Source organism: Bombina bombina, chromosome 2 (genome assembly GCF_027579735.1).
Source record: "Bombina bombina isolate aBomBom1 chromosome 2, aBomBom1.pri, whole genome shotgun sequence".
Lineage (NCBI taxonomy): Eukaryota > Metazoa > Chordata > Amphibia > Anura > Bombinatoridae > Bombina > Bombina bombina.
In genome coordinates, this window is record NC_069500.1 from 851,268,494 (window position 1) to 851,290,939 (window position 22,446).

Below are 22,446 nucleotides of genomic sequence, written 5' to 3' on the forward strand. Positions count from 1 at the left end.
CGCGCAGTGCGCACGTGTATCTAGACTACTCTGCATGTGCAGTGCTGTGCAGCCTGAGCCTAGTCAGTAGCAGCAGGAGACAGGAGGAGTCAGTCAGTGTGCGACGACGTGAGTCAGTGGTCTGGGACCTGGGTGGAAGTCGACCTCGTGCCTCGTCTGTCAGTGTCTGCTGACTGTGCTGTAGTCTGTTCTGGCGCCGGTGGTCATCATTCAATCAGCCAGGTAAGCTAGTACTGTCTATTGCCAATGGTAAGCTCAGTCAGAGTCAGACTAGTCAGACTGGGGGGGGGGGGCACGATGCATGGTGACTGAGGCTGAGGAGGGCTCTCATGGTGAGGCTGAGGGGGGCTTGGGCTGCCTGGGGCACGGTCAGGTCAGTGAGCAGAGTAGTGAGTCTCAGTCAGATTTAGGGGGGGCCCGGCCACGGACGGTACTTAGCGCGCGGGAGGGGGGGGAGTGGAGCTCGTACTGCCTGGGGCACGCCGGTCACTGCGGTCAGGTCACAGTGAGCAGAGTGAACAGAGTCAGTCAGATTTAGGGGGGGCCCGGCCATGGACGGTGCTTAGAGCCTAGGCTACGCCTAATATACAAAAGCTGTATTAATTACTTGGCTAGTTGGCTTGGCTGCTACTGTGCTACAAATAAAGAGAATAATATATAATAATATAATATTGTAATGTTATTCATTCAAATGCATCAGGAAGCTCTTAGTTTGTGGTTTGTCCCATCTAGCTTTCATCGTGTACCATACAACACTAGCTGTCACCATGCACATTCACTGAATGCCATTGCCCTGTGTGCCATGATGCTACAACCAGTGATCTGCAGGTATGCCCCTGTATGTCATGCTGCAACTGCAATAGTCACTGTCTGTCTGTGCTATAACCAATGCTCTCCATATGTTCCCTGTGTGATATACTACAACCAGTGCCCATCACAGTCTGTGTGTCCCCTTTACCATCCTGTCCCTACCAATGTTACAACCAATGGTCTCTATGAGGTAATTGTGTACCCTTTGTGCCATGCTGCAACCTGTGGTCACCACCATGTGGTCACCGTGTACATACCCAGTGGTGTTACTGCCCATCACAGTCTGTGTGTCCCCTTTACCATCCTGTCCCTACCAATGTTACAACCAATGGTCTCTATGAGGTAATTGTGTACCCTTTGTGCCATGCTGCAACCTGTGGTCACCACCATGTGGTCACTGTGTACATACCCAGTGGTGTTACTGGTAGCTACCACTGTGTACATACCCAGTGGTGTTACTGGTAGCTACCACTGGTAAGTAGTAGCTACCAGTAACACCACTGGGTATGTACACAGTGACCACATGGTGGTGACCACAGTTTGCAGCATGGCACAAAGGGTACACAATTGCCTCATAGAGACCATTGGTTGTAACATTGGTAGGGACAGGATGGTAAAGGGGACACACAGACTGTGATGGGCACTGGTTGTAGTATATCACACAGGGTACATATGGAGAGCATTGGTTATAGCACAGTGACTATTGCAGTTGCAGCATGACATACAGGGGCATACCTGCAGATCACTGGTTGTAGCATCATGGCACACAGGGCAATGGCATTCAGTGAATGTGCATGGTGACAGCTACTGTTGTATGGTACACGATGAAAGCTAAATGCAGTTTTGCATTTAGTTGTCAGAATGTGGTCACTGGGTTATAGTGTTGCAGTGGTCAGCCAATGGGGGACATGTGGCCGCTGTGTATAGTGATGAATTGGTCAATCTGTGGTCACTGTATAATGCTGCAGTGGCCTTCATGTCCCCACTGTATATAGTGATGCAGTGGTCAGTATGTGGTCACTGTGTATAATGATGAAATGGTCAGTATGTGGTCACTGTAAAGGTATGCAATGGTCAGCTTGCGACCACTGTACAGTACAGGGAGTGCAGAATTATTAGGCAAGTTGTATTTTTGAGGATTAATTTTATTATTGAACAACAACCTTGTTCTCAATGAACCCAAAAAACTCATTAATATCAAAGCTGAATAGTTTTGGAAGTAGTTTTTAGTTTGTTTTTAGTTATAGCTATTTTAGGGGGATATCTGTGTGTGCAGGTGACTATTACTGTGCATAATTATTAGGCAACTTAACAAAAAACAGATATATACCCATTTCAATTATTTATTTTTACCAGTGAAACCAATATAACATCTCAACATTCACAAATATACATTTCTGACATTCAAAAACAAAACAAAAACAAATCAGTGACCAATATAGCCACCTTTCTTTGCAAGGACACTCAAAAGCCTGCCATCCATGGATTCTGTCAGTGTTTTGATCTGTTCACCATCAACATTGCGTGCAGCAGCAACCACAGCCTCCCACTGTTCAGAGAGGTGAACTGTTTTCCCTCCTTGTAAATCTCACATTTGATGATGGACCACAGGTTCTCAAAGGGGTTCAGATCAGGTGAACAAGGAGGCCATGTCATTAGATTTTTTTCTTTTATACCCTTTCTTGCCAGCCACGCTGTGGAGTACTTGGACGCGTGTGATGGAGCATTGTCCTGCATGAAAATCATGTTTTTCTTGAAGGATGCAGACTTCTTCCTGTACCACTGCTTGAAGAAGGTGTCTTCCAGAAACTGGCAGTAGGACTGGGAGTTGAGCTTGACTCCATCCTCAACCCGAAAAGGCCCAACAAGCTCATCTTTGATGATACCAGCCCAAACCAGTACTCCACCTCCACCTTGCTGGCGTCTGAGTCGGACTGGAGCTCTCTGCCCTTTACCAATCCAGCCACGGGCCCATCCATCTGGCCCATCAAGACTCACTCTCATTTCATCAGTCCATAAAACCTTAGAAAAATCAGTCTTGAGATATTTCTTGGCCCAGTCTTGACGTTTCAGCTTGTGTGTTTTGTTCAGTGGTGGTCGTCTTTCAGCCTTTCTTACCTTGGCCATGTCTCTGAGTATTGCACACCTTGTGCTTTTGGGCACTCCAGTGATGTTGCAGCTCTGAAATATGGCCAAACTGGTGGCAAGTGGCATCTTGGCAGCTGCACGCTTGACTTTTCTCAGTTCATGGGCAGTTATTTTGCGCCTTGGTTTTTCCACACGCTTCTTGCGACCCTGTTGACTATTTTGAATGAAACGCTTGATTGTTCGATGATCACGCTTCAGAAGCTTTTGCAATTTTAAGAGTGCTGCATCCCTCTGCAAGATATCTCACTATTTTTGACTTTTCTGAGCCTGTCAAGTCCTTCTTTTGACCCATTTTGCCAAAGGAAAGGAAGTTGCCTAATAATTATGCACACCTGATATAGGGTGTTGATGTCATTAGACCACACCCCTTCTCATTACAGATATGCACATCACCTAATATGCTTAATTGGTAGTAGGCATTCGAGCCTATACAGCTTGGAGTAAGACAACATGCATAAAGAGGAATATGTGGTCAAAATACTAATTTGCCTAATAATTCTGCACTCCCTGTATAGTGTTGCAGCAAGTGCTCAGTACCCTGTGTGTAAAGTGCTGCAGCCAATGGTCAGCATGTGGTCACTGTGCAGTACTAAATTCAATAATCAGTACGTAATAACTGTGTTGTGTGTACAGTGCTGTACCATTGGTCAGTAACTGCAGTGATCAAAGTTTCAAACAACTGTTTGTTTATTGTATAGTTTTGTAAATAAACGTGTAATTTGATTTGAGATAAATGTAATCATGGTGTTTTGGCATTCTGTAAGTGTTATATCATAGATGATAGCACAATACATTTTTGTGATTTAAAGCAATATATCCGGTGACACTGGGCTGGCACTAATTATCTCAGACAATAAGCACTGTGATATTACTGGGACACTGGCACCAATTATCTCAGACAATAAGCAATGTGATATTACTGTGAGTCACAGTAATATCACAGTGCTTATTGTCTGAGCTAATTGGTGCCAGTGTCCCAGTAATATCACAGTGCTTATTGTCTGAGATAATTGGTGCCAGTGTCACAGTAATATCGCAGTGCTTATTGTCTGAGATAATTGGTGCCAGTGTCACAGTAATATCACAGCGATTATTGTCTGAGATATTTGGTGCCAGATATTTGGTGTGACCTGCTGTATGGCCATGTCTGATCTGGAAAGTACCACTGTTGATGATAACGGTAAGTTGAAATGATTTACACTTTTTTTTTTACTGTTAAATGTCGAAAATAATAATAATTTTAAAAAAATATGTGTCAAATTCACAATTTTTTTTTGGGGGGTGGGGGGGGCCCTTCTTAGATTCTTGCACCTGGGCCCTGTGGATTCTAATTACGCCTCTGCAATCACACACAGAGGGTTAGAGAGAGAGAGAAAGAGAGAGAGACACAATCACACACAAAGGGTTAGAGAGAGAGAGACACAATCAAACACAGAGGGTTAGAGAGAGAGAAATAGAGAGAGACACAATCATACACAGAGGGTTAGAGAGAGAAAGAGAGACAGACACAATCACACACAGAGGGTTAGAGAGAGAGAAAAAGAGAGAGACACAATCACACACAGAGGGTTAGAGAGAGAGAGAAAGAGAGAGACAATCACACACAGAGGGTTAGAGAAAGAGAGAGAGAGAGAGACACAATCACACACAGAGGGTTAGAGAAAGAGACACAATCACACACAGAGGGTTAGAGAAAGAGAGAGAGACACAATCACACACAGAGGGTTAGAGAGAGAGAGAGAGAGAGAGAGAGAGAGAGAGACACGATCACACACAGAGGGTTAGAGAGAGAGACACAATCACACACAGAGGGTTAGAGAGAGAGAAAGAGAGAGAGACACAATCACACACAGAGGGTTAGAGAGACACATAAGGGATGAGAGAGTCAGAGGGGGAGGAAGAGAGACAGAGAGAGAAAGAGACCATGGGGGAGAACGACACATAAGGAGAGAGATGGATAGATAGAGAGAGAGAGAGAGAGACACACACACACACACAAGGGGGGGGCACTGCATTTTTAAGTAATAAAACAGCAGAGCTACAGAGAGTTTAGAAAGTGAGACTATAAATTAGTGTGAAGTACAGAGGCAAGCTGCTAGTGTAAATTTTGAGTAAACAAAATACAAAAATGATCCTTAATCTGCTGTAAAAGAGTAAAAAAACAAAAAACACTAAATCACATTCATTAAATTATAATTTTCACTAACAGAATCCCTTTCAGTAAAATCTAAGGCCTAGATTTAGAGTTTGGCGGTAGCCGTGAAAACCAGCGTTAGAGGCTCCTAACGCTGGTTTTAGGCTACCGCCGGTTTTTGGAGTCAGTCAGGAAAGGGTCTAACGCTCACTTTTCAGCCGCGACTTTTCCATACCACAGATCCCCTTATGTCAATTGCGTATCCTATCTTTTCAATGGGATCTTTCTAACTCCGGTATTTAGAGTCGTGTCTGAAGTGAGCGTTAGAAATCTAACGACAAAACTCCAGCCGCAGAAAAAAGTCAGGAGTTAAGAGCTTTCTGGGCTAACGCCGGTTTATAAAGCTCTTAACTACTGTGCTCTAAAGTACACTAACACCCATAAACTACCTATGTACCCCTAAACCGAGGTCCCCCCAAATCACCGCCACTCGATTAATTTTTTTTAACCCCTAATCTGCCGACCGCCACCTACATTATCCTTATGTACCCCTAATCTGCTGCCCCTAACACCGCCGACCCCTGTATTATATTTATTAACCCCTAACCTGCCCCCCACAACGTCGCCGCCAGCTACCTACAATAATTAACCCCTAATCTGCCGACCGCAAAGCGCCGCTACTTATGTTATCCTTATGTACCCCTAATCTGCTGCCCCTAACACCGCCGACCCCTATATTATATTTATTAACCCCAAATCTGCCCCCCCTCAACGTCGCCTCCACCTGCCTACACTTATTAACCCCTAATCTGCCGAGCGGACCGCACCGCTATTATAATAAAGTTATTAACCCCTAATCTGCCTCACTAACCCTATAATAAATAGTATTAACCCCTAATCTGCCCTCCCTAACATCGCCGACACCTAACTTCAAACATTAACCCCTAATCTGCCGACTGGAGCTCACCGATATTCTAATAAATGTATTAACCCCTAAAGCTAAATCTAACCCTAACACTAACACCCCCCTAAGTTAAATATAATTTAAATCTAACGAAATTAATTAACTCTTATTAAATAAATTATTCCTATTTAAAGCTAAATACTTACCTGTAAAATAAATCCTAATATAGCTACAATATAAATTATATTTATATTATAGCTATTTTAGGATTTATATTTATTTTACAGGTAACTTTGTATTTATTTTAACCAGGTACAATAGCTAAAATAGTTAAAATAATTACAAAATTACCTGTAAAATAAATCCTAACCTAAGTTACAATTAAACCTAACACTACACTATCAATAAATTAATTAAATAAAATACCTACAATTACCTACAATTAAACCTAACACTACACTATCAATAAATTAATTAAATACAATATCTACAAATAAATACAATGAAATAAACTAACTAAAGTACAAAAAATAAAAAAGAACTAAGTTACAAAAAATAAAAAAATATTTACAAACATCAGAAAAATATTACAACAATTTTAAACTAATTACACCTACTCTAAGCCCCCTAATAAAATAACAAAGACCCCCAAAATAAAAAAATGCCCTACCCTATTCTAAATTACTAAAGTTCAAAGCTCTTTTACCTTACCAGCCCTGAACAGGGCCCTTTGCGGGGCATGCCCCAAAGAATTCAGCTCTTTTGCCTGTAAAAAAAACACATACAATACCCCCCCCCCCCCAACATTACAACCCACCACCCACATACCCCTAATCTAACCCAAACCCCCCTTAAATAAACCTAACACTAAGCCCCTGAAGATCTTCCTACCTCATCTTCACCATACCAGGTTCACCGATCGATCCAGAAGAGCTCCTCCGATGTCCTGATCCAAGCGGGGGGCTGAATTCGTCCATGATTCGGCTGAAGTCATCATCCAAGCGGGAGCTGAAGAGGTCCATGATCCTGATCGGAACAGCCAATAGAATGCAAGCTCAATCTGATTGGCTGATCGGATCGGCCAATCGGATTGAACTTGATTCTGATTGGCTGATTCCATCAGCCAATCAGAATTTTCCTACCTTAATTCCGATTGGCTGATAGAATCCTATCAGCCAATCGGAATTCGAGGGACGCCATCTTGGATGACGTCCCTTAAAGGAGCCTTCATTCGTCGGTAGTCCGTCGGGCCAGCAGGATGTTCCGCGTCGGAGGTCTGCAAGATGGATCCGGAAGAAAGAAGATTGAAGATGCCGTTGATAGAAGACTTCAGCCGGATCATGGACCTCTTCGGCTCCCGCTTGGATGATTTACTTCAGCCGGATCATGGACCTCTTCAGCTCCCGCTTGGATGATGACTTCAGCCGGATCATGGACATCTTCAGCCCCCCGCTTGGATCAGGACATCGGAGGAGCTCTTCTGGATCGATCGGTGAACCTGGTATGGTGAAGATAAGGTAGGAAGATCTTCAGGGGCTTAGTGTTAGGTTTATTTAAGGGGGGTTTAGGTTAGATTAGGGGTATGTGGGTGGTGGGTTGTAATGTTGGGGGGGGGTATTGTATGTGTTTTTTTTACAGGCAAAAGAGCTGAATTCTTTGGGGCATGCCCCGCAAAGGGCCCTGTTCAGGGCTGGTAAGGTAAAAGAGCTTTGAACTTTAGTAATTTAGAATAGGGTAGGGCATTTTTTTTATTTTGGGGGTCTTTGTTATTTTATTAGGGGGCTTAGAGTAGGTGTAATTAGTTTAAAATTGTTGTAATATTTTTCTGATGTTTGTAAATATTGTTTTATTTTTTGTAACTTAGTTCTTTTTTATTTTTTGTACTTTAGTTAGTTTATTTCATTTTATTTATTTGTAGATATTGTATTTAATTAATTTATTGATAGTGTAGTGTTAGGTTTAATTGTAGGTAATTGTAGGTATTTTATTTAATTAATTTATTGATAGTGTAGGGTTAGGTTTAATTGTAACTTAGGTTAGGATTTATTTTGCAGGTAATTTTGTAATTATTTTAACTATTTTAGCTATTGTACCTGGTTAAAATAAATACAAAGTTACCTATAAAATAAATATAAATCCTAAAATAGCTATAATATAAATATAATTTATATTGTAGCTATATTATGATTTATTTTACAGGTAAGTATTTAGCTTTAAATAGGAATAATTTATTTAATAGGCGTTAATTAATTTCGTTAGATTTAAATTATATTTAATTTAGGGGGGTGTTAGTGTTAGGGTTAGACTTAGCTTTAGGGGTTAATACATTTATTAGAATAGCGGTGAGCTCCAGTCGGCAGATTAGGGGTTAATGTTTGAAGTTAGGTGTCGGCGATGTTAGGGAGGGCAGATTAGGGGTTAATACTATTTATTATAGGGTTAGTGAGGCGGATTAGGTGTTAATAACTTTATTATAATAGCGGTGTGGTCCGCTCGGCAGATTAGGGGTTAATAAGTGTAGGCAGGTGGAGGCGACGTTGTGGGGGGCAGATTAGGGGTTAATAAATATAATATAGGGGTCGGCGGTGTTAGGGGCAGCAGATTAGGGGTACATAGGGATAATGTAAGTAGCGGTGGTTTACGGAGCGGCAGATTAGGGGTTAAAAATAATATGCAGGGGTCAGCGATAGCGGGGGCGGCAGAATAGGTGTTAATAAGTGTAAGGTTAGGGGTGTTTAGACTCGGGGTACATGTTAGGGTGTTAGGTGCAGACGTAGGAAGTGTTTCCCCATAGACAACAATGGGGCTGCGTTAGGAGCTGAACGCGGCTTTTTTGCAGGTGTTAGTTTTTTTTCAGCTCAAACAGCCCCATTGTTTTCTATGGGGGAATCGTGCATGAGCACGTTTTTGAGGCTGGCCGCGTCCGTAAGCATTTCTGGTATCGAGAGTTGCAGTGGCGTTAAATATGCCTGTACGCTCCCTTTTTGGAGCCTAACGCAGCCATTCTGTGACCTCTCAATACCAGAGTTATTTAAAAGGTGCGGCCAGAAAAAAGCCAGCGTTAGCTACGCGGGTCGTTACCGACAAAACTCTAAATCTAGCCGTAAGGTTGTAGAACTTACTTCAATAAGATGTGGCTAAAACACTGCCCTCTGCATCTCTTCCTGCTCTGTAAGGAAGTGACAGTGGCACATTCCACTGCACTTATAAGGGAAGTAAAGAACTCTCTTTTTCACTTTAGCAAAGTTGGGAGCTTCACAGGACAGCAACAAAATAAATGAAAGTTGTTTTTTTTCCGTTTTTGTTTTGTTTGATATGATTTAACATCCAGCCCCAACCCTAAGTTCCACTTACTAATGCCTCTCACTGGATTGGGTGAGCCCAAATAGGACTGCCTCAAATAAGCAGTTATGGGCCATGCAATGATCTTAACCACTTTCATCCAGTAGGTGGCGCAGCATGTTGTGTAATGGTGGGTAGACCTGCTTGTGCCTCTCAATTGCACAACATGTAGCTGTGAAAAAAAAAATGCTGGGGAAAACTATTTGCAATTTTTGTAAAATTTTTTTTTAAAGCCAATTAAAAATATATATTTTTGCCCATATGAGAGGTAAAGCCCTGCCTCACCTGCCTCTAGTAACTGCACATCACTGGACTGGGGTGATTACATAAGCCTGTGCACCATTTACTTGTTCCTAGTTTGCTTGGATTGAGAGCTTGAATTGTGTGGCTGTTTTAGGGTCCCAGGTTTTTGGAAAGGACCTTGAAGTGGTACCTGGGCTTGTCCCATTTGGCCAGATGCGGTAACTAACCTTTCCATTTTTGCTTTTAATCTTAGCTGAGAGCTTGCTAGTGAGTGCAGGGTTTTCTCTGTGTGTTGTATTTATTTGTTTTGTAATTTCCCCTATGGTTCTTGCACCCAGACCTGTCTGGGGTTAACTGCCTGTGACTCTGGGGACAACACAGCTTCTTGTGAGTGCCACTGAGCACCCAGGGCTGAGCATGTTGTAGGGTCATAGGATGTGTGTGTATAGAAAGTATTAAAATAAGGATATCTCTTTCCCCTGTAAGTTCAACCCATTGTAATGGGTTGTGGTTTCAAAGAACAAAAATGGCTATTACATAAACAAAAATAAACCAACATGATTCGCTTTTTAAACCTTTTATACTCTGCTGCTGGTATAACAGGTCATTGCAAACACATTAAGTGGAAACAAATAAAAAAAAAAAAACACCGTTACTTTTATAAATTATTATCTGCTAAAAGTAAGGAGAAGATTATTATCAACTCCATAACTGTAAAAAATTTTTTTTTTATTTTGTCACTTTACCTGCAAAAGTTACCCACATTTGCAAATCATCCACAAGTTCTTTTTATACACATTCAAAAAAAATATTTCTTCTAAATACAGAACTCTAATTACTTAAAAATTGGAATGTTTTTTAAATATATATTATGGGCTAGATTACACGTTAATGTTAGCGTTAACTTGCACGCATATTACAAGTTGAAATTAAACTCGAATGCACAAGTACAAACTAAATTTGCGCTCATCGGGTCAGCACTACTGAAGACATTGTGTAAATGGTTAGGGCTATAAAAAGTTGCATTAAACACAACATAAATACATTAAAATAAAGTTTTACACTTATATATACACTATCTAATAAAAAATACTCAGAAATATATAAAAAAAAGTTAAAGAGAGTTAAAAGGTATATGACAAAGTATTTGAACAGAAAGGGCTATAATGTTTATATAAGTACATAAAAATGTGTATGTATTGATGTATATGTGTTTATTTATATATATATATATATATATACATACAGTACATACATATACACATGTATATACATGTATGTATACTTTGGAGCCCTTTCCAATATTTTTCTGTAAATATTTTACATTATAATGTTCCTCACATAGGGGAATATGTTCTATATATATATACTCCTGGAAAAACGGATGCACTCTCAGGTCTTTTTTAGGTTAAGAAAAAAACAATCTTTAATGGAACGTTTTCAGGGACTTCCTCCCCTTCATCAGTCCATTAAAGATTGTTTTTTTCTTCACCTAAAAAAGACCTGAGAGTGCATCAGTTTTTCACGGAGTATCCATTACATGTTTGCACCCAGGCAGATGTCCCAAGGAGGGTAACACTGTACATTGAACGGTATTATATATATATATATATATATATATATATATATATATATATACACACAGAACAAGAAGTGTGGATTGGGCGCTGAAAAACAAAATTTATGCTTACCTGATAAATTCCTTTCTCCTGTAGTGTGGTCAGTCCACGGGTCATCATTACTTCTGGGATATTAACTCCTCCCCAACAGGAAGTGCAAGAGGATTCACCCAGCAGAGCTGCTATATAGCTCCTCCCCTCTACGTCACCTCCAGTCATTCGACCAAGGACCAACGAGAAAGGAGAAGCCAAAGGGTGTAGTGGTGACTGGAGTATAATTCAAAATTTTTTTACCTGCCATAAAAAACAGGGCGGGCCGTGGACTGAACACACTACAGGAGAAAGGAATTTATCAGGTAAGCATAAATTTTGTTTTCTCCTGTTAATTGTGGTCAGTCCACGGGTCATCATTACTTCTGGGATACCAATACCAAAGCTAAAGTACACAGATGACGGGAGGGACAGGCAGGCTCTTTATACGGAAGGAACCACTGCCTGAAGAACCTTTCTCCCAAAAACAGCCTCCGAAGAAGCAAAAGTGTCAAATTTGGAAAATTTGGAAAAAGTATGAAGAGAAGACCAAGTTGCAGCCTTGCAAATCTGTTCAACAGAAGCCTCATTCTTAAAGGCCCAAGTGGAAGCCACAGCTCTAGTAGAATGTGCTGTAATTCTTTCAGGAGGCTGCTGTCCAGCAGTCTCATAGGCTAACCGAATTATGCTACGAAGCCAAAAAGAGAGAGAGGTAGCCGAAGCTTTTTGACCTCTCCTCTGACCAGAATAAACGACAAACAGGGAAGACGTTTGTCGAAAATCCTTAGTTGCCTGTAGATAAAATTTCAGGGCACGGACTACATCTAGATTGTGTAGCAGACGTTCCTTCTTCGAAGAAGGATTAGGACACAAAGATGGAACCACAATCTCTTGATTGATATTCCTGTTAGTGACCACCTTAGGTAGGAACCCAGGTTTAGTACGCAGAACTACCTTATCTGAATGAAAAATCAGATAAGGAGAATCACAATGTAAAGCGGATAACTCAGAGACTCTTCGAGCCAAGGAAATCGCCATTAAAAATAGAACTTTCCAAGATAACAGCTTGATATCAATGGAATGAAGGGGTTCAAACGGAACACCCTGTAAAACATTAAGAACTAAGTTCAAACTCCATGGTGGAGCAACAGTTTTAAACACAGGCTTGATCCTAGCTAAAGCCTGACAAAAAGCTTGAACGTCCGGAACTTCTGACAGACGTTTGTGTAAAAGAATGGACAGAGCTGAAATCTGTCCCTTTAAGGAACTAGCGGATAAACCCTTTTCTAAACCTTCTTGTAGAAAAGACAATATCCTCGGAATCCTAACCTTACTCCATGAGTAACTCTTGGATTCGCACCAATATAAGTATTTGCACCATATCTTATGGTAAATCTTTCTGGTAACAGGCTTCCTAGCCTGTATTAAGGTATCAATAACTGACTCAGAAAACCCACGTTTTGATAAAATCAAGCGTTCAATTTCCAAGCAGTCAGCTTCAGAGAAATTAGATTTTGATGTTTGAAGGGACCCTGGATCAGAAGGTCCTGTTTCAGAGGTAGAGACCAAGGTGGACAGGATGACATGTCCACCAGGTCTGCATACCAAGTCCTGCGTGGCCATGCAGGCGCTATTAGAATCACTGATGCTCTCTCCTGTTTGATTCTGGCAATCAATCGAGGAAGCATCGGGAAGGGTGGAAACACATAAGCCATCCCGAAGGTCCAAGGTGCTGTCAAAGCATCTATCAGAACCGCTCCCGGATCCCTGGATCTGGACCCGTAATGAGGAAGCTTGGCATTCTGTCGAGACGCCATGAGATCTATCTCTGGTTTGCCCCAACGTCGAAGTATTTGGGCAAAGACCTCCGGATGAAGTTCCCACTCCCCCGGATGAACGACTTAAGAAATCCGCCTCCCAGTTCTCCACTCCCGGGATGTGGATTGCTGACAGATGGCAAGAGTGAGACTCTGCCCAGCAAATTATCTTTGATACTTCCATCATTGCTAGGGAGCTTCTTGTCCCTCCCTGATGGTTGATGTAAGCTACAGTCGTGATGTTGTCCGACTGAAACCTGATGAACCCCCGAGTTGTTAACTGGGGCCAAGCCAGAAGGGCATTGAGAACTGCTCTCAATTCCAGAATGTTTATTGGTAGGAGACTCTCCTCCTGATTCCATTGTCCCTGAGCCTTCAGAGAATTCCAGACAGCGCCCCAACCTAGTAGGCTGGCGTCTGTTGTTACAATTGTCCAGTCCGGCCTGCTGAATGGCATCCCCCTGGACAGATGTGGCCGAGAAAGCCACCATAGAAGAGAATTTCTGGTCTCTTGATCCAGATTCAGAGTAGGGGACAAGTCTGAGTAATCCCCATTCCACTGACTTAGCATGCACAATTGCAGCGGTCTGAGATGTAGGCGTGCAAAGGGTACTATGTCCATTGCCGCTACCATTAAGCCGATCACCTCCATGCATTGAGCTACTGACAGGTGTTGAATGGAATGAAGGACACAGCATGCATTTTGAAGCTTTGTTAACCTGTCTTCTGTCAGGTAAATCTTCATTTCTACAGAATCTATAAGAGTCCCCAAGAAGGGAACTCTTGTGAGTGGAAAGAGAGAACTCTTCTTTTCGTTCACCTTCCATCCATGCGACCTTAGAAATGCCAGTACTAACTCTGTATGAGACTTGGCAGTTTGAAAGCTTGAAGCTTGTATCAGAATGTCGTCTAGGTACGGAGCTACCGAAATTCCTCGCGGTCTTAGTACCGCCAGAAGAGTACCCAGAACCTTTGTGAAGATTCTTGGAGCCGTAGCCAATCCGAATGGAAGAGCTACAAACTGGTAATGCCTGTCTAGAAAGGCAAACCTTAGATACCGGTAATGATCTTTGTGAATCGGTATGTGAAGGTAAGCATCCTTTAAATCCACTGTGGTCATGTACTGACCCTTTTGGATCATGGGTAAAATTGTCCGAATAGTTTCCATTTTGAACGATGGAACTCTTAGGAATTTGTTTAGGATCTTTAAATCCAAGATTGGCCTGAAAGTTCCCTCTTTTTTGGGAACCACAAATAGATTTGAGTAAAACCCTTGTCCTTGTTCCGACCGCGGAACCGGATGGATCACTCCCATTAACAAAAGATTTTGTACGCAGCGTAGAAACGCCTCTTTCTTTATTTGGTTTGTTGACAACCTTGACAGATGAAATCTCCCTCTTGGGGGAGAGAATTTGAAGTCCAGAAGGTATCCCTGAGATATGATCTCTAACGCCCAGGGATCCTGGACATCTCTTGCCCAAGCCTGGGCGAAGAGAGAAAGTCTGCCCCCCACTAGATCCGTTCCCGGATCGGGGGCCCTCGATTCATGCTGTCTTAGGGGCAGCAGCAGGTTTCCTGGCCTGCTTGCCCTTGTTCCAGGACTGGTTAGGTCTCCAGCCTTGTCTGTAGCGAGCAACAGCTCCTTCCTGTTTTGGTGCAGAGGAAGTTGATGCTGCTCCTGCTTTGAAATTACGAAAGGAACGAAAATTAGACTGTCTAGCCTTAGGTTTGGCTCTGTCTTGAGGCAGGGCATGGCCTTTACCTCCTGTAATGTCAGCGATAATTTCTTTCAACCCGGGCCCGAATAAGATCTGCCCTTTGAAAGGAATATTAAGCAATTTAGATTTAGAAGTAACATCAGCTGACCAGGATTTTAGCCACAGTGCTCTGCGCGCCTGAATGGCGAATCCGGAATTCTTAGCCGTAAGTTTAGTTAAATGTACTACGGCATCCGAAATAAATGAGTTAGCTAACTTAAGGGCTTTAAGCTTGTGTGTAATCTCATCTAATGGAGCTGATTCAAGTGTCTCTTCCAGAGACTCAAACCAAAATGCTGCTGCAGCCGTGACAGGCGCAATGCATGCAAGAGGTTGCAATATAAAACCTTGTTGAACAAACATTTTCTTAAGGTAACCCTCTAACTTTTTATCCATTGGATCTGAAAAGGCACAGCTATCCTCCACCGGGATAGTGGTACGCTTAGCTAAAGTAGAAACTGCTCCCTCCACCTTAGGGACCGTTTGCCATAAGTCCCGTGTGGTGGCGTCTATTGGAAACATCTTTCTAAATATTGGAGGGGGTGAGAACGGCACACCGGGTCTATCCCACTCCTTAGTAACAATTTCAGTAAGTCTCTTAGGTATAGGAAAAACGTCAGTACTCGACGGTACCGCAAAATATTTATCCAACCTACACATTTTCTCTGGTATTGCAACTGTGTTACAATCATTCAGAGCCGCTAACACCTCCCCTAGTAATACACGGAGGTTTTCCAGCTTAAATTTAAAATTTGAAATATCTGAATCCAGTCTGTTTGGATCAGAACCGTCACCCGCAGAATGAAGCTCTCCGTCCTAATGTTCTGCAAATTGTGACGCAGTGTCTGACATGGCCCTAATATTATCAGCGCACTCTGTTCTCACCCCAGAGTGATCACGCTTACCTCTTAGTTCTGGTAATTTAGCCAAAACTTCAGTCATAACAGTAGCCATATCCTGTAATGTGATTTGTAATGGCCGCCCAGATGTACTCGGCGCTACAATATCATGCACCTCCCGAGCGGGAGACGCAGGTACTGACACGTGAGGCGAGTTAGTCGGCATAACTCTCCCCTCGTTGTTTGGTGAAATATGTTCAATTTGCACAGATTGACTTTTATTTAAAGTAGCATCAATACAGTTAGTACATAAATTTCTATTGGGCTCCACTTTGGCTTTAGCACATATAGCACAGATATCTTCCTCTGAATCAGACATGTTTAACACACTAGCAAATAAACTAGCAATTTGGAAATACTTCTCAAGTAATTTACTATAATATGAAAACGTACTGTGCCTATAAGAAGCACAGAAAAAGTTATGACAGTTGAAAATTGATAAACTGAAAAGTTATAGCATCAAATCTTTGTAAAAAACACACTTTTAGCAAAGGATTGCTCCCATTAGCAAAGGATAACTAACCCTGATAGCAGAAAAAAAAAAATACAGAAATAAACGTTTTTTATCACAGTCAACTACAATCTCACAGCTCTGCTGTGAGTGATTACCTCCCTCAAAACAAGTTTTGAAGACCCCTGAGTTCTGTAGAGATGAACCGGATCATGCAGGGAAGACAATAAACTTCTGACTGAATTTTTTGATGCGTAGCAAAAGCGCCAAAAAAGGCCCCTCCCCTTCATACACAACAGTGAGAAAGATCAGTAAACTGTCATAAATTAAATAAAAACAACTGCCAAGTGGAAAAAATAGTGCCCAAAACATTTTTTCACCCAGTACCTCAGAAAATTAAACGATTTTACATGCCAGCAAAAAACGTTTAACATAAGTAAATTAAGTGTTATTAAAAAGCCTGTTGCTAGTCCCTGCAAAATAGGCTAAAGTCTTATGCATACAGTATAATTCCAGTGAAGTGCCATTCCCCAGAATACTGAAGTGTAAAATATACATACATGACAGCCTGATACCAGTTGCTGCTACTGCATTTAAGGCTGAGTTTGCATTATATCGGTATGGCAGAATTTTCTCATCAATTCCATTGTCAGAAAATAATAGGCTGCTACATACCTCTTGCAGATTAATCTGCCCGCTGTCCCCTGATCTGAAGTTTACCTCTCCTCAGATGGCCGAGAAACAGCAATATGATCTTAACTACTCCGGCTAAAATCATAGAAAAAACTCAGGTAGATTCTTCTTCAAATTCTACCAGAGAAGGAATAACACACTCCGGTGCTATTATAAAATAACAAACTTTTGATTGAAGGTATAAAACTAAGTATAATCACCACAGTCCTCTCACACATCCTATCTATTCGTTGGGTGCAAGAGAATGACTGGGGGTGACGTAGAGGGGAGGAGCTATATAGCAGCTCTGCTGGGTGAATCCTCTTGCACTTCCTGTTGGGGAGGAGTTAATATCCCAGAAGTAATGATGACCTGTGGACTGACCACACTTAACAGGAGAAACCTAGATATCCTATTGCTATAGTGCTCCTTTCTTAAATTTTTAGGATAAAGAAAAATGCACCTAAATACGTAAGTGTATCTATTTCCAAAGTTTTAAGTGCCTGCTGCTTCAACATGGGCTTGAATTTGTGGAATACCCAATTCCACTAATTGTTGCTGGAACAGCCAATAAAATGTGAGCTCAATCCTATTGGCTGATTGCATCAGCCAATAGGATTGAACGTCAATCCTATTGGCTGATTGCATCAGTCAATAGGATTTTTTCTACCTTAATTCCGATTGGCTGATAAAATTCTATCAGCCAATCGGAATCTAAGGGATGCCATCTTGGATGTTGTCACTTAAAGGTACCTTCATTCTTCTTTAGTCCGTCAGATGAAGAGGATGCTCTGCGTTGGATGTCTTGAAGATGGAGCCTCTCTCCGCGTTGGATGGATGAAGATAGAAGATGCCGTCTGGATGAAGACTTCTGCCCCTCTGGAGGACCACTTCGCCCAGCTTGGATGAAGGCTTCTCCCGGCTTCGTTGAGGACTTTGACCCGGTTGCATGAAGACTTCTGCCGCTTCCTTGAGGATGGATGTCGTATCTTAAGAACAGTAAGTCGATCTTCAGGGGGTTAGTGTTAGGTTTTTTAAGGGTGTATTGGGTGGGTTTTATTTTTAGGTTAGGGACTTTGGGCCGCAAAAGAGCTAACTGCCCTTTTAAGGGCAATGTGTCAGGGTGCCAGGAATCAGACTGAGACGAGAAGTGCAAAATAATCACACCTTTATTAATAGCAAAAAATAATACAAAGTCCACAAGTCAAATAACAAGCCAGGAATCAAAACCAGAGCTGGTAATCAGACGAGCCGAGTCAGGAGCCAAAGCGAATAGTCAGACGAGCCGGAATCAGGAACAAGGAAAACAGCAGAGTCAGGAACAAGCTAGGGATCAGGAACCAGGAAGGATGTCAGGCAGCCAGGTAATACACAGGAACTCTCACAAACATGTCTTAGACAATGCAAAGGCAAAGCATACTGAACAGAGACCCTTTAAATAATAAGTGATGACATCACAATTCTGAGACTGCATCCTGTCTCACATGGATGATGCACACCAGTCTGGCCATAAAAGGAAGTGCAGGAATTGAGCAGCATCCCCCACAATGCACCATAGTCAGGAAGAGAGGTGAGTAAAATGGCTGCCAGCAGCACATGGCAAACACAACAGGGAAAAAACCCTGACAGTACCCTCCCCTCAACGACCCCTCCACCGCGGGAGGACAAAAGGCTTATTGGGGAAACGGGCATGGAAGGCACGGAGGAGGGCGGGAGCATGAACATCAGAGGAGGGAACCCAAGAACGCTCCTCCGGACCGTAGCCTCTCCAGTGAACCAAATACTGTACACGGCCCCTGGACATACGAGAGTCAATAATGCTGCTGACCTCATACTCCTCATGGTTGTCAACAAAGATAGGACGGGGACGAGGCAACACAGTGGTAAAATGATTACAAACCAATGGTTTCAAGAGGGAGACATGAAAAACATTGGAGATGCGCATAGCAGGAGGAAGGTCAAGAGCGTAGGCCACAGGATTAACCCGTTGGAGTATTCAAAAAGGACCAACATAACGGGGAGCCAATTTATTGGAAGGCACATGAAGGTTCAAGTTGTGGGAGAACAGCCAAACTCTCTCACCAACCTGGTAGAAAGGTGCGGGCAGACGCCTACGATCAGCCTGGAACTTTTGGTGCTGCATAGAACGATGAAGGCAATCCTGAATCTGCACCCACGTGGAACGGAGTTGCTAGAGATGCTCCTCCAAAGCCGGAATACCCTGAGACATGAATGAATCGGGCAACAAGGATGGTTGAAACCCATAATTCGCTATGAACGGGGATAACTTGGAGGAAGCATTAATAGCACTATTACGAGCAAACTCTGCCTAAGGTAACAATTCAGACCAATTATTGTGGTGATCTGAGACATAGCAACGGAGGAACTGTTCCAGAGCTTGATTAGACCGTCCCGCTGATTACTTTGGGGCAATGCCACTGCAAAAGGCCCTTTTAAGGGCTATTGGTAGTTTAGTTTAGGCTAGGGTTTTTTTATTTTGGGGGGCTTTTTTTATTTTGATAGGGCTATTAGATTAGGTGTAATTAGTTTAAATATCTTGTAATTTGTTTATAATTTTCTGTAATTTAGTGGGGGGTTTTTTGTACTTTAGCTAATTTAATTTAATTTAACTATTACTATTATGTAACTATTAGTTTTATTGTAGCTACCTTAGGGTTTATTTTATAGGTAAGTATTTAGTTTTAAATAGGAATAATTTAACTAATTATAATAATTTTATTTAGATTTATTTAAATTATATTTAAGTTAGGGGGTGTTAGGGTTAGGGTTAGACTTAGGTTTAGGGGTTAATACATTTAGTATAGTGGCGGCGACGTTGGGGGCGGCAGATTAGGGGTTAATAAATGTAGGTAGGTGGTGGCGGCATATTAGGGGTTAATAAATATAATGTAGGTGTCGGTGATGTTTGGGGCAGCAGATTAGGGGTTCATAAATATAATGTAGGTGGCGGCGGTGTCTGGAGCGGCAGATTAGGGGTTAATAAGAATAATGTAGGTGTCGGCGATATCGGGGGCGGCAGATTAGGGGTTAATAAGTGTAAGATTAGGGGTGTTTAGACTCGGGGTTCATGTTAGGGTGTTAGGTGTAAACATACATTTTATTTCCCCATAGGAATCAATAGTGCTGCGTTACTAAGTTTTATGCTGCTTTTTTGCAGGTGTTAGACTTTTTCTGAGCCGGCTCTCCCCGTTGATTCCTATGGTTAAATCGTGCACGAGCAAATACGACCAGCTCACCGCTGACTTAAGCAGCGCTGGTATTTAAGTGCGGTAAGGAGCAAAATTTTGCTCAACGCTCACTTCTTGTCTTTTAACGACGGGTTTGTAAAAACTCGTAATACCAGTGCTGCAGGTAAGTGAGCGGTGAGTAAAGATTGCTCGTTAGCATCGCATAGCCTCTAACGCAAAACTCGTAATCTGGCCGAATGTTTTTATAACTGTTTTGTTATAACTGTTTTGTTATACTTCATAACATTGAGGACATTTAATGTGAGCATATCCCTTATGGGGCAATTTGGAGGGATAGTATCAAACTCTTTTAATAAACAGGATTGCACTGTTATTGTGTCCCTGTTTACGTTCCATACTTCCTTAACTTCTGGAGGGAAGTTTCTAAGACCTACACCAAACTCCAGGGAGCACGGAAGAAGAAGTTGAACTGTAAACCATCAAGATTCTGGCGGCGGATATCATGGATTACATAACTTCAACCTGATTACCCTGCAGTGTTTTTACTTACCTGAAGTTTTGTAAGTAGGCATTTCATTCATTTTAATACCGAAATAGGTAGAATTGTTTAGACATTGCTTATAAATAATTTGTGATAAGCTTGCCCTGTACATTATAGCTATCTAATAGTACAAACGGAGTTGCACTATTATTATGTTTTCTCTCATTTTATATCCACATCTGCATGAGAGAGGAAATTTTCTGCCTTCCAAGCCACACACAGAAGGATCCTCCTCATAGAGTTTCCACAAATCTAAGGGACTATGGGGACCACATAGATCTCCTCTAGGATACTGTGACGGGCATTTACTTACCTCATCTTGATTGAGGTTAAGTTTTGTAAGTAGCCATTTTTTCTACTTTCCAACAGTCAGACAGTTTGGCTTCCACATCTATAGATCTAGCATAAGAATACTCTCTTTGTGAACATTTCAAGATTGCACATAACAAAAGATGTTCGTTTCCGGACTTATGCCACCTATGTTTATATTTATATTTGTCTTTCTAACATGCTAACTGAGAGTGACTATAGATTACATAGTACATTCCCTCCCAGCCATTTATTGGTAACCATTTTTTAATATATACAGTATATATATGTTTTAAGGTTTCAATAGTTTACTGTGCCAGCGCTTCACCAAACACTTTTCTACACACACACTATATATATATATATATATATATATATATATATATATATATATATATATATATATTTATACACATACCTATATATATATTTATATGTGTGTACATGTACATCATATAAATAAAATATTTCTCTCTATGTGAAGAACATTGGAATGTAACTACCTTTGGTTTAACCCTTCATTGAAGTCTATGGAGAGAAGAAGTTAACACGGTCACGATATCTGAAGTCCTGAAGTTAGCACATGTCCGCTTTCACTCAAGAGCAAACATTTTACTTTCAACTTGTAATAGACAAACACACGCATATTAAAAGTTTACTTCTGGAGGTATTTGTGTGCGAGTAAAATTGCTAAATAGCAGCCCACTTGTAATCTGTTCCTGTTTGTTTAAAAACATTTTTGTTTTAAATGGTATGAACAAAAGTTTTTACATTAGACTTCAAATTACAGAACCTTCCTGAGAAGATAAAAACAAGCTGCGTTCATTGTACGTTCAGCTTTTCTTTAAATCCAAACTACCCACATAAATCTGTAAGTATAATTATACCTGAGAGGTTTTTCACCAGTTCCTTTCTCTTATGCGGCAAACCAACATCTTCCAACATAGTTTCCATGATCTCCTTCACTTGCTTTGAGTCACATCCTTTTAATTGAGCATAGAAATAAAGGTGCTCTTCTACTGTAAGTCTGTTTGTAAGGTAAACATTGAGATAAACATATTATAACATATATCATATGGAGCTTAATACAAGGACAACATAAATAATCTAATTCATTTGGAATAACTGAGCATTGAAGGCTGAAAATTATTTTTTTAGTATGGATTTAAAAGGAATGTTTACTTGATTGTTTAAGAGGATAGATAACACCTTTACTACCCATTCCCCAGCTTTGCACAACCAACATTGTTATATTAATATACTTTATACATTTGCCTGTCTGTTTCTAGGATCTTGCAGGCCGCCCCTTATCGCAGTGCTTTTTATTAGCTTTTTAAATCTTGCACAACAGCCAGTCAGTGCTAGTTTGTGTGTGCCATATAGGTAACATTGTGCTCACTCCAATGGATAATAATTGTTATACAATAAGCAGCATTGATTGGCTAAATTGCAAGATGGCAATGCACTGAGATAAGGGGCAGTCTGCAGAGGCTTAGATACAAGGTAATCATAGATGTAAAAAGTGGATTAATATAACAGCCTTGGTTATGCAAAACGGAGG

At 41.4% G+C, this 22,446-nt stretch overlaps 1 protein-coding gene across 1 annotated transcript in view; it reads right to left on the reverse strand.

The window, feature by feature from the left end:
• Nucleotides 1-22,446, reverse strand: part of LOC128649747 (phospholipid-transporting ATPase ABCA1-like) — a 2,013,556-nt gene that overhangs the window by 1,125,222 nt on the left and 865,888 nt on the right. Inside the window, exon 21 of the mRNA XM_053703184.1 lies at nucleotides 21,773-21,912. Within this exon, the coding sequence (XP_053559159.1) occupies nucleotides 21,773-21,912 (140 nt within the window). The remainder of the gene's footprint in view (nucleotides 1-21,772; nucleotides 21,913-22,446) is intronic.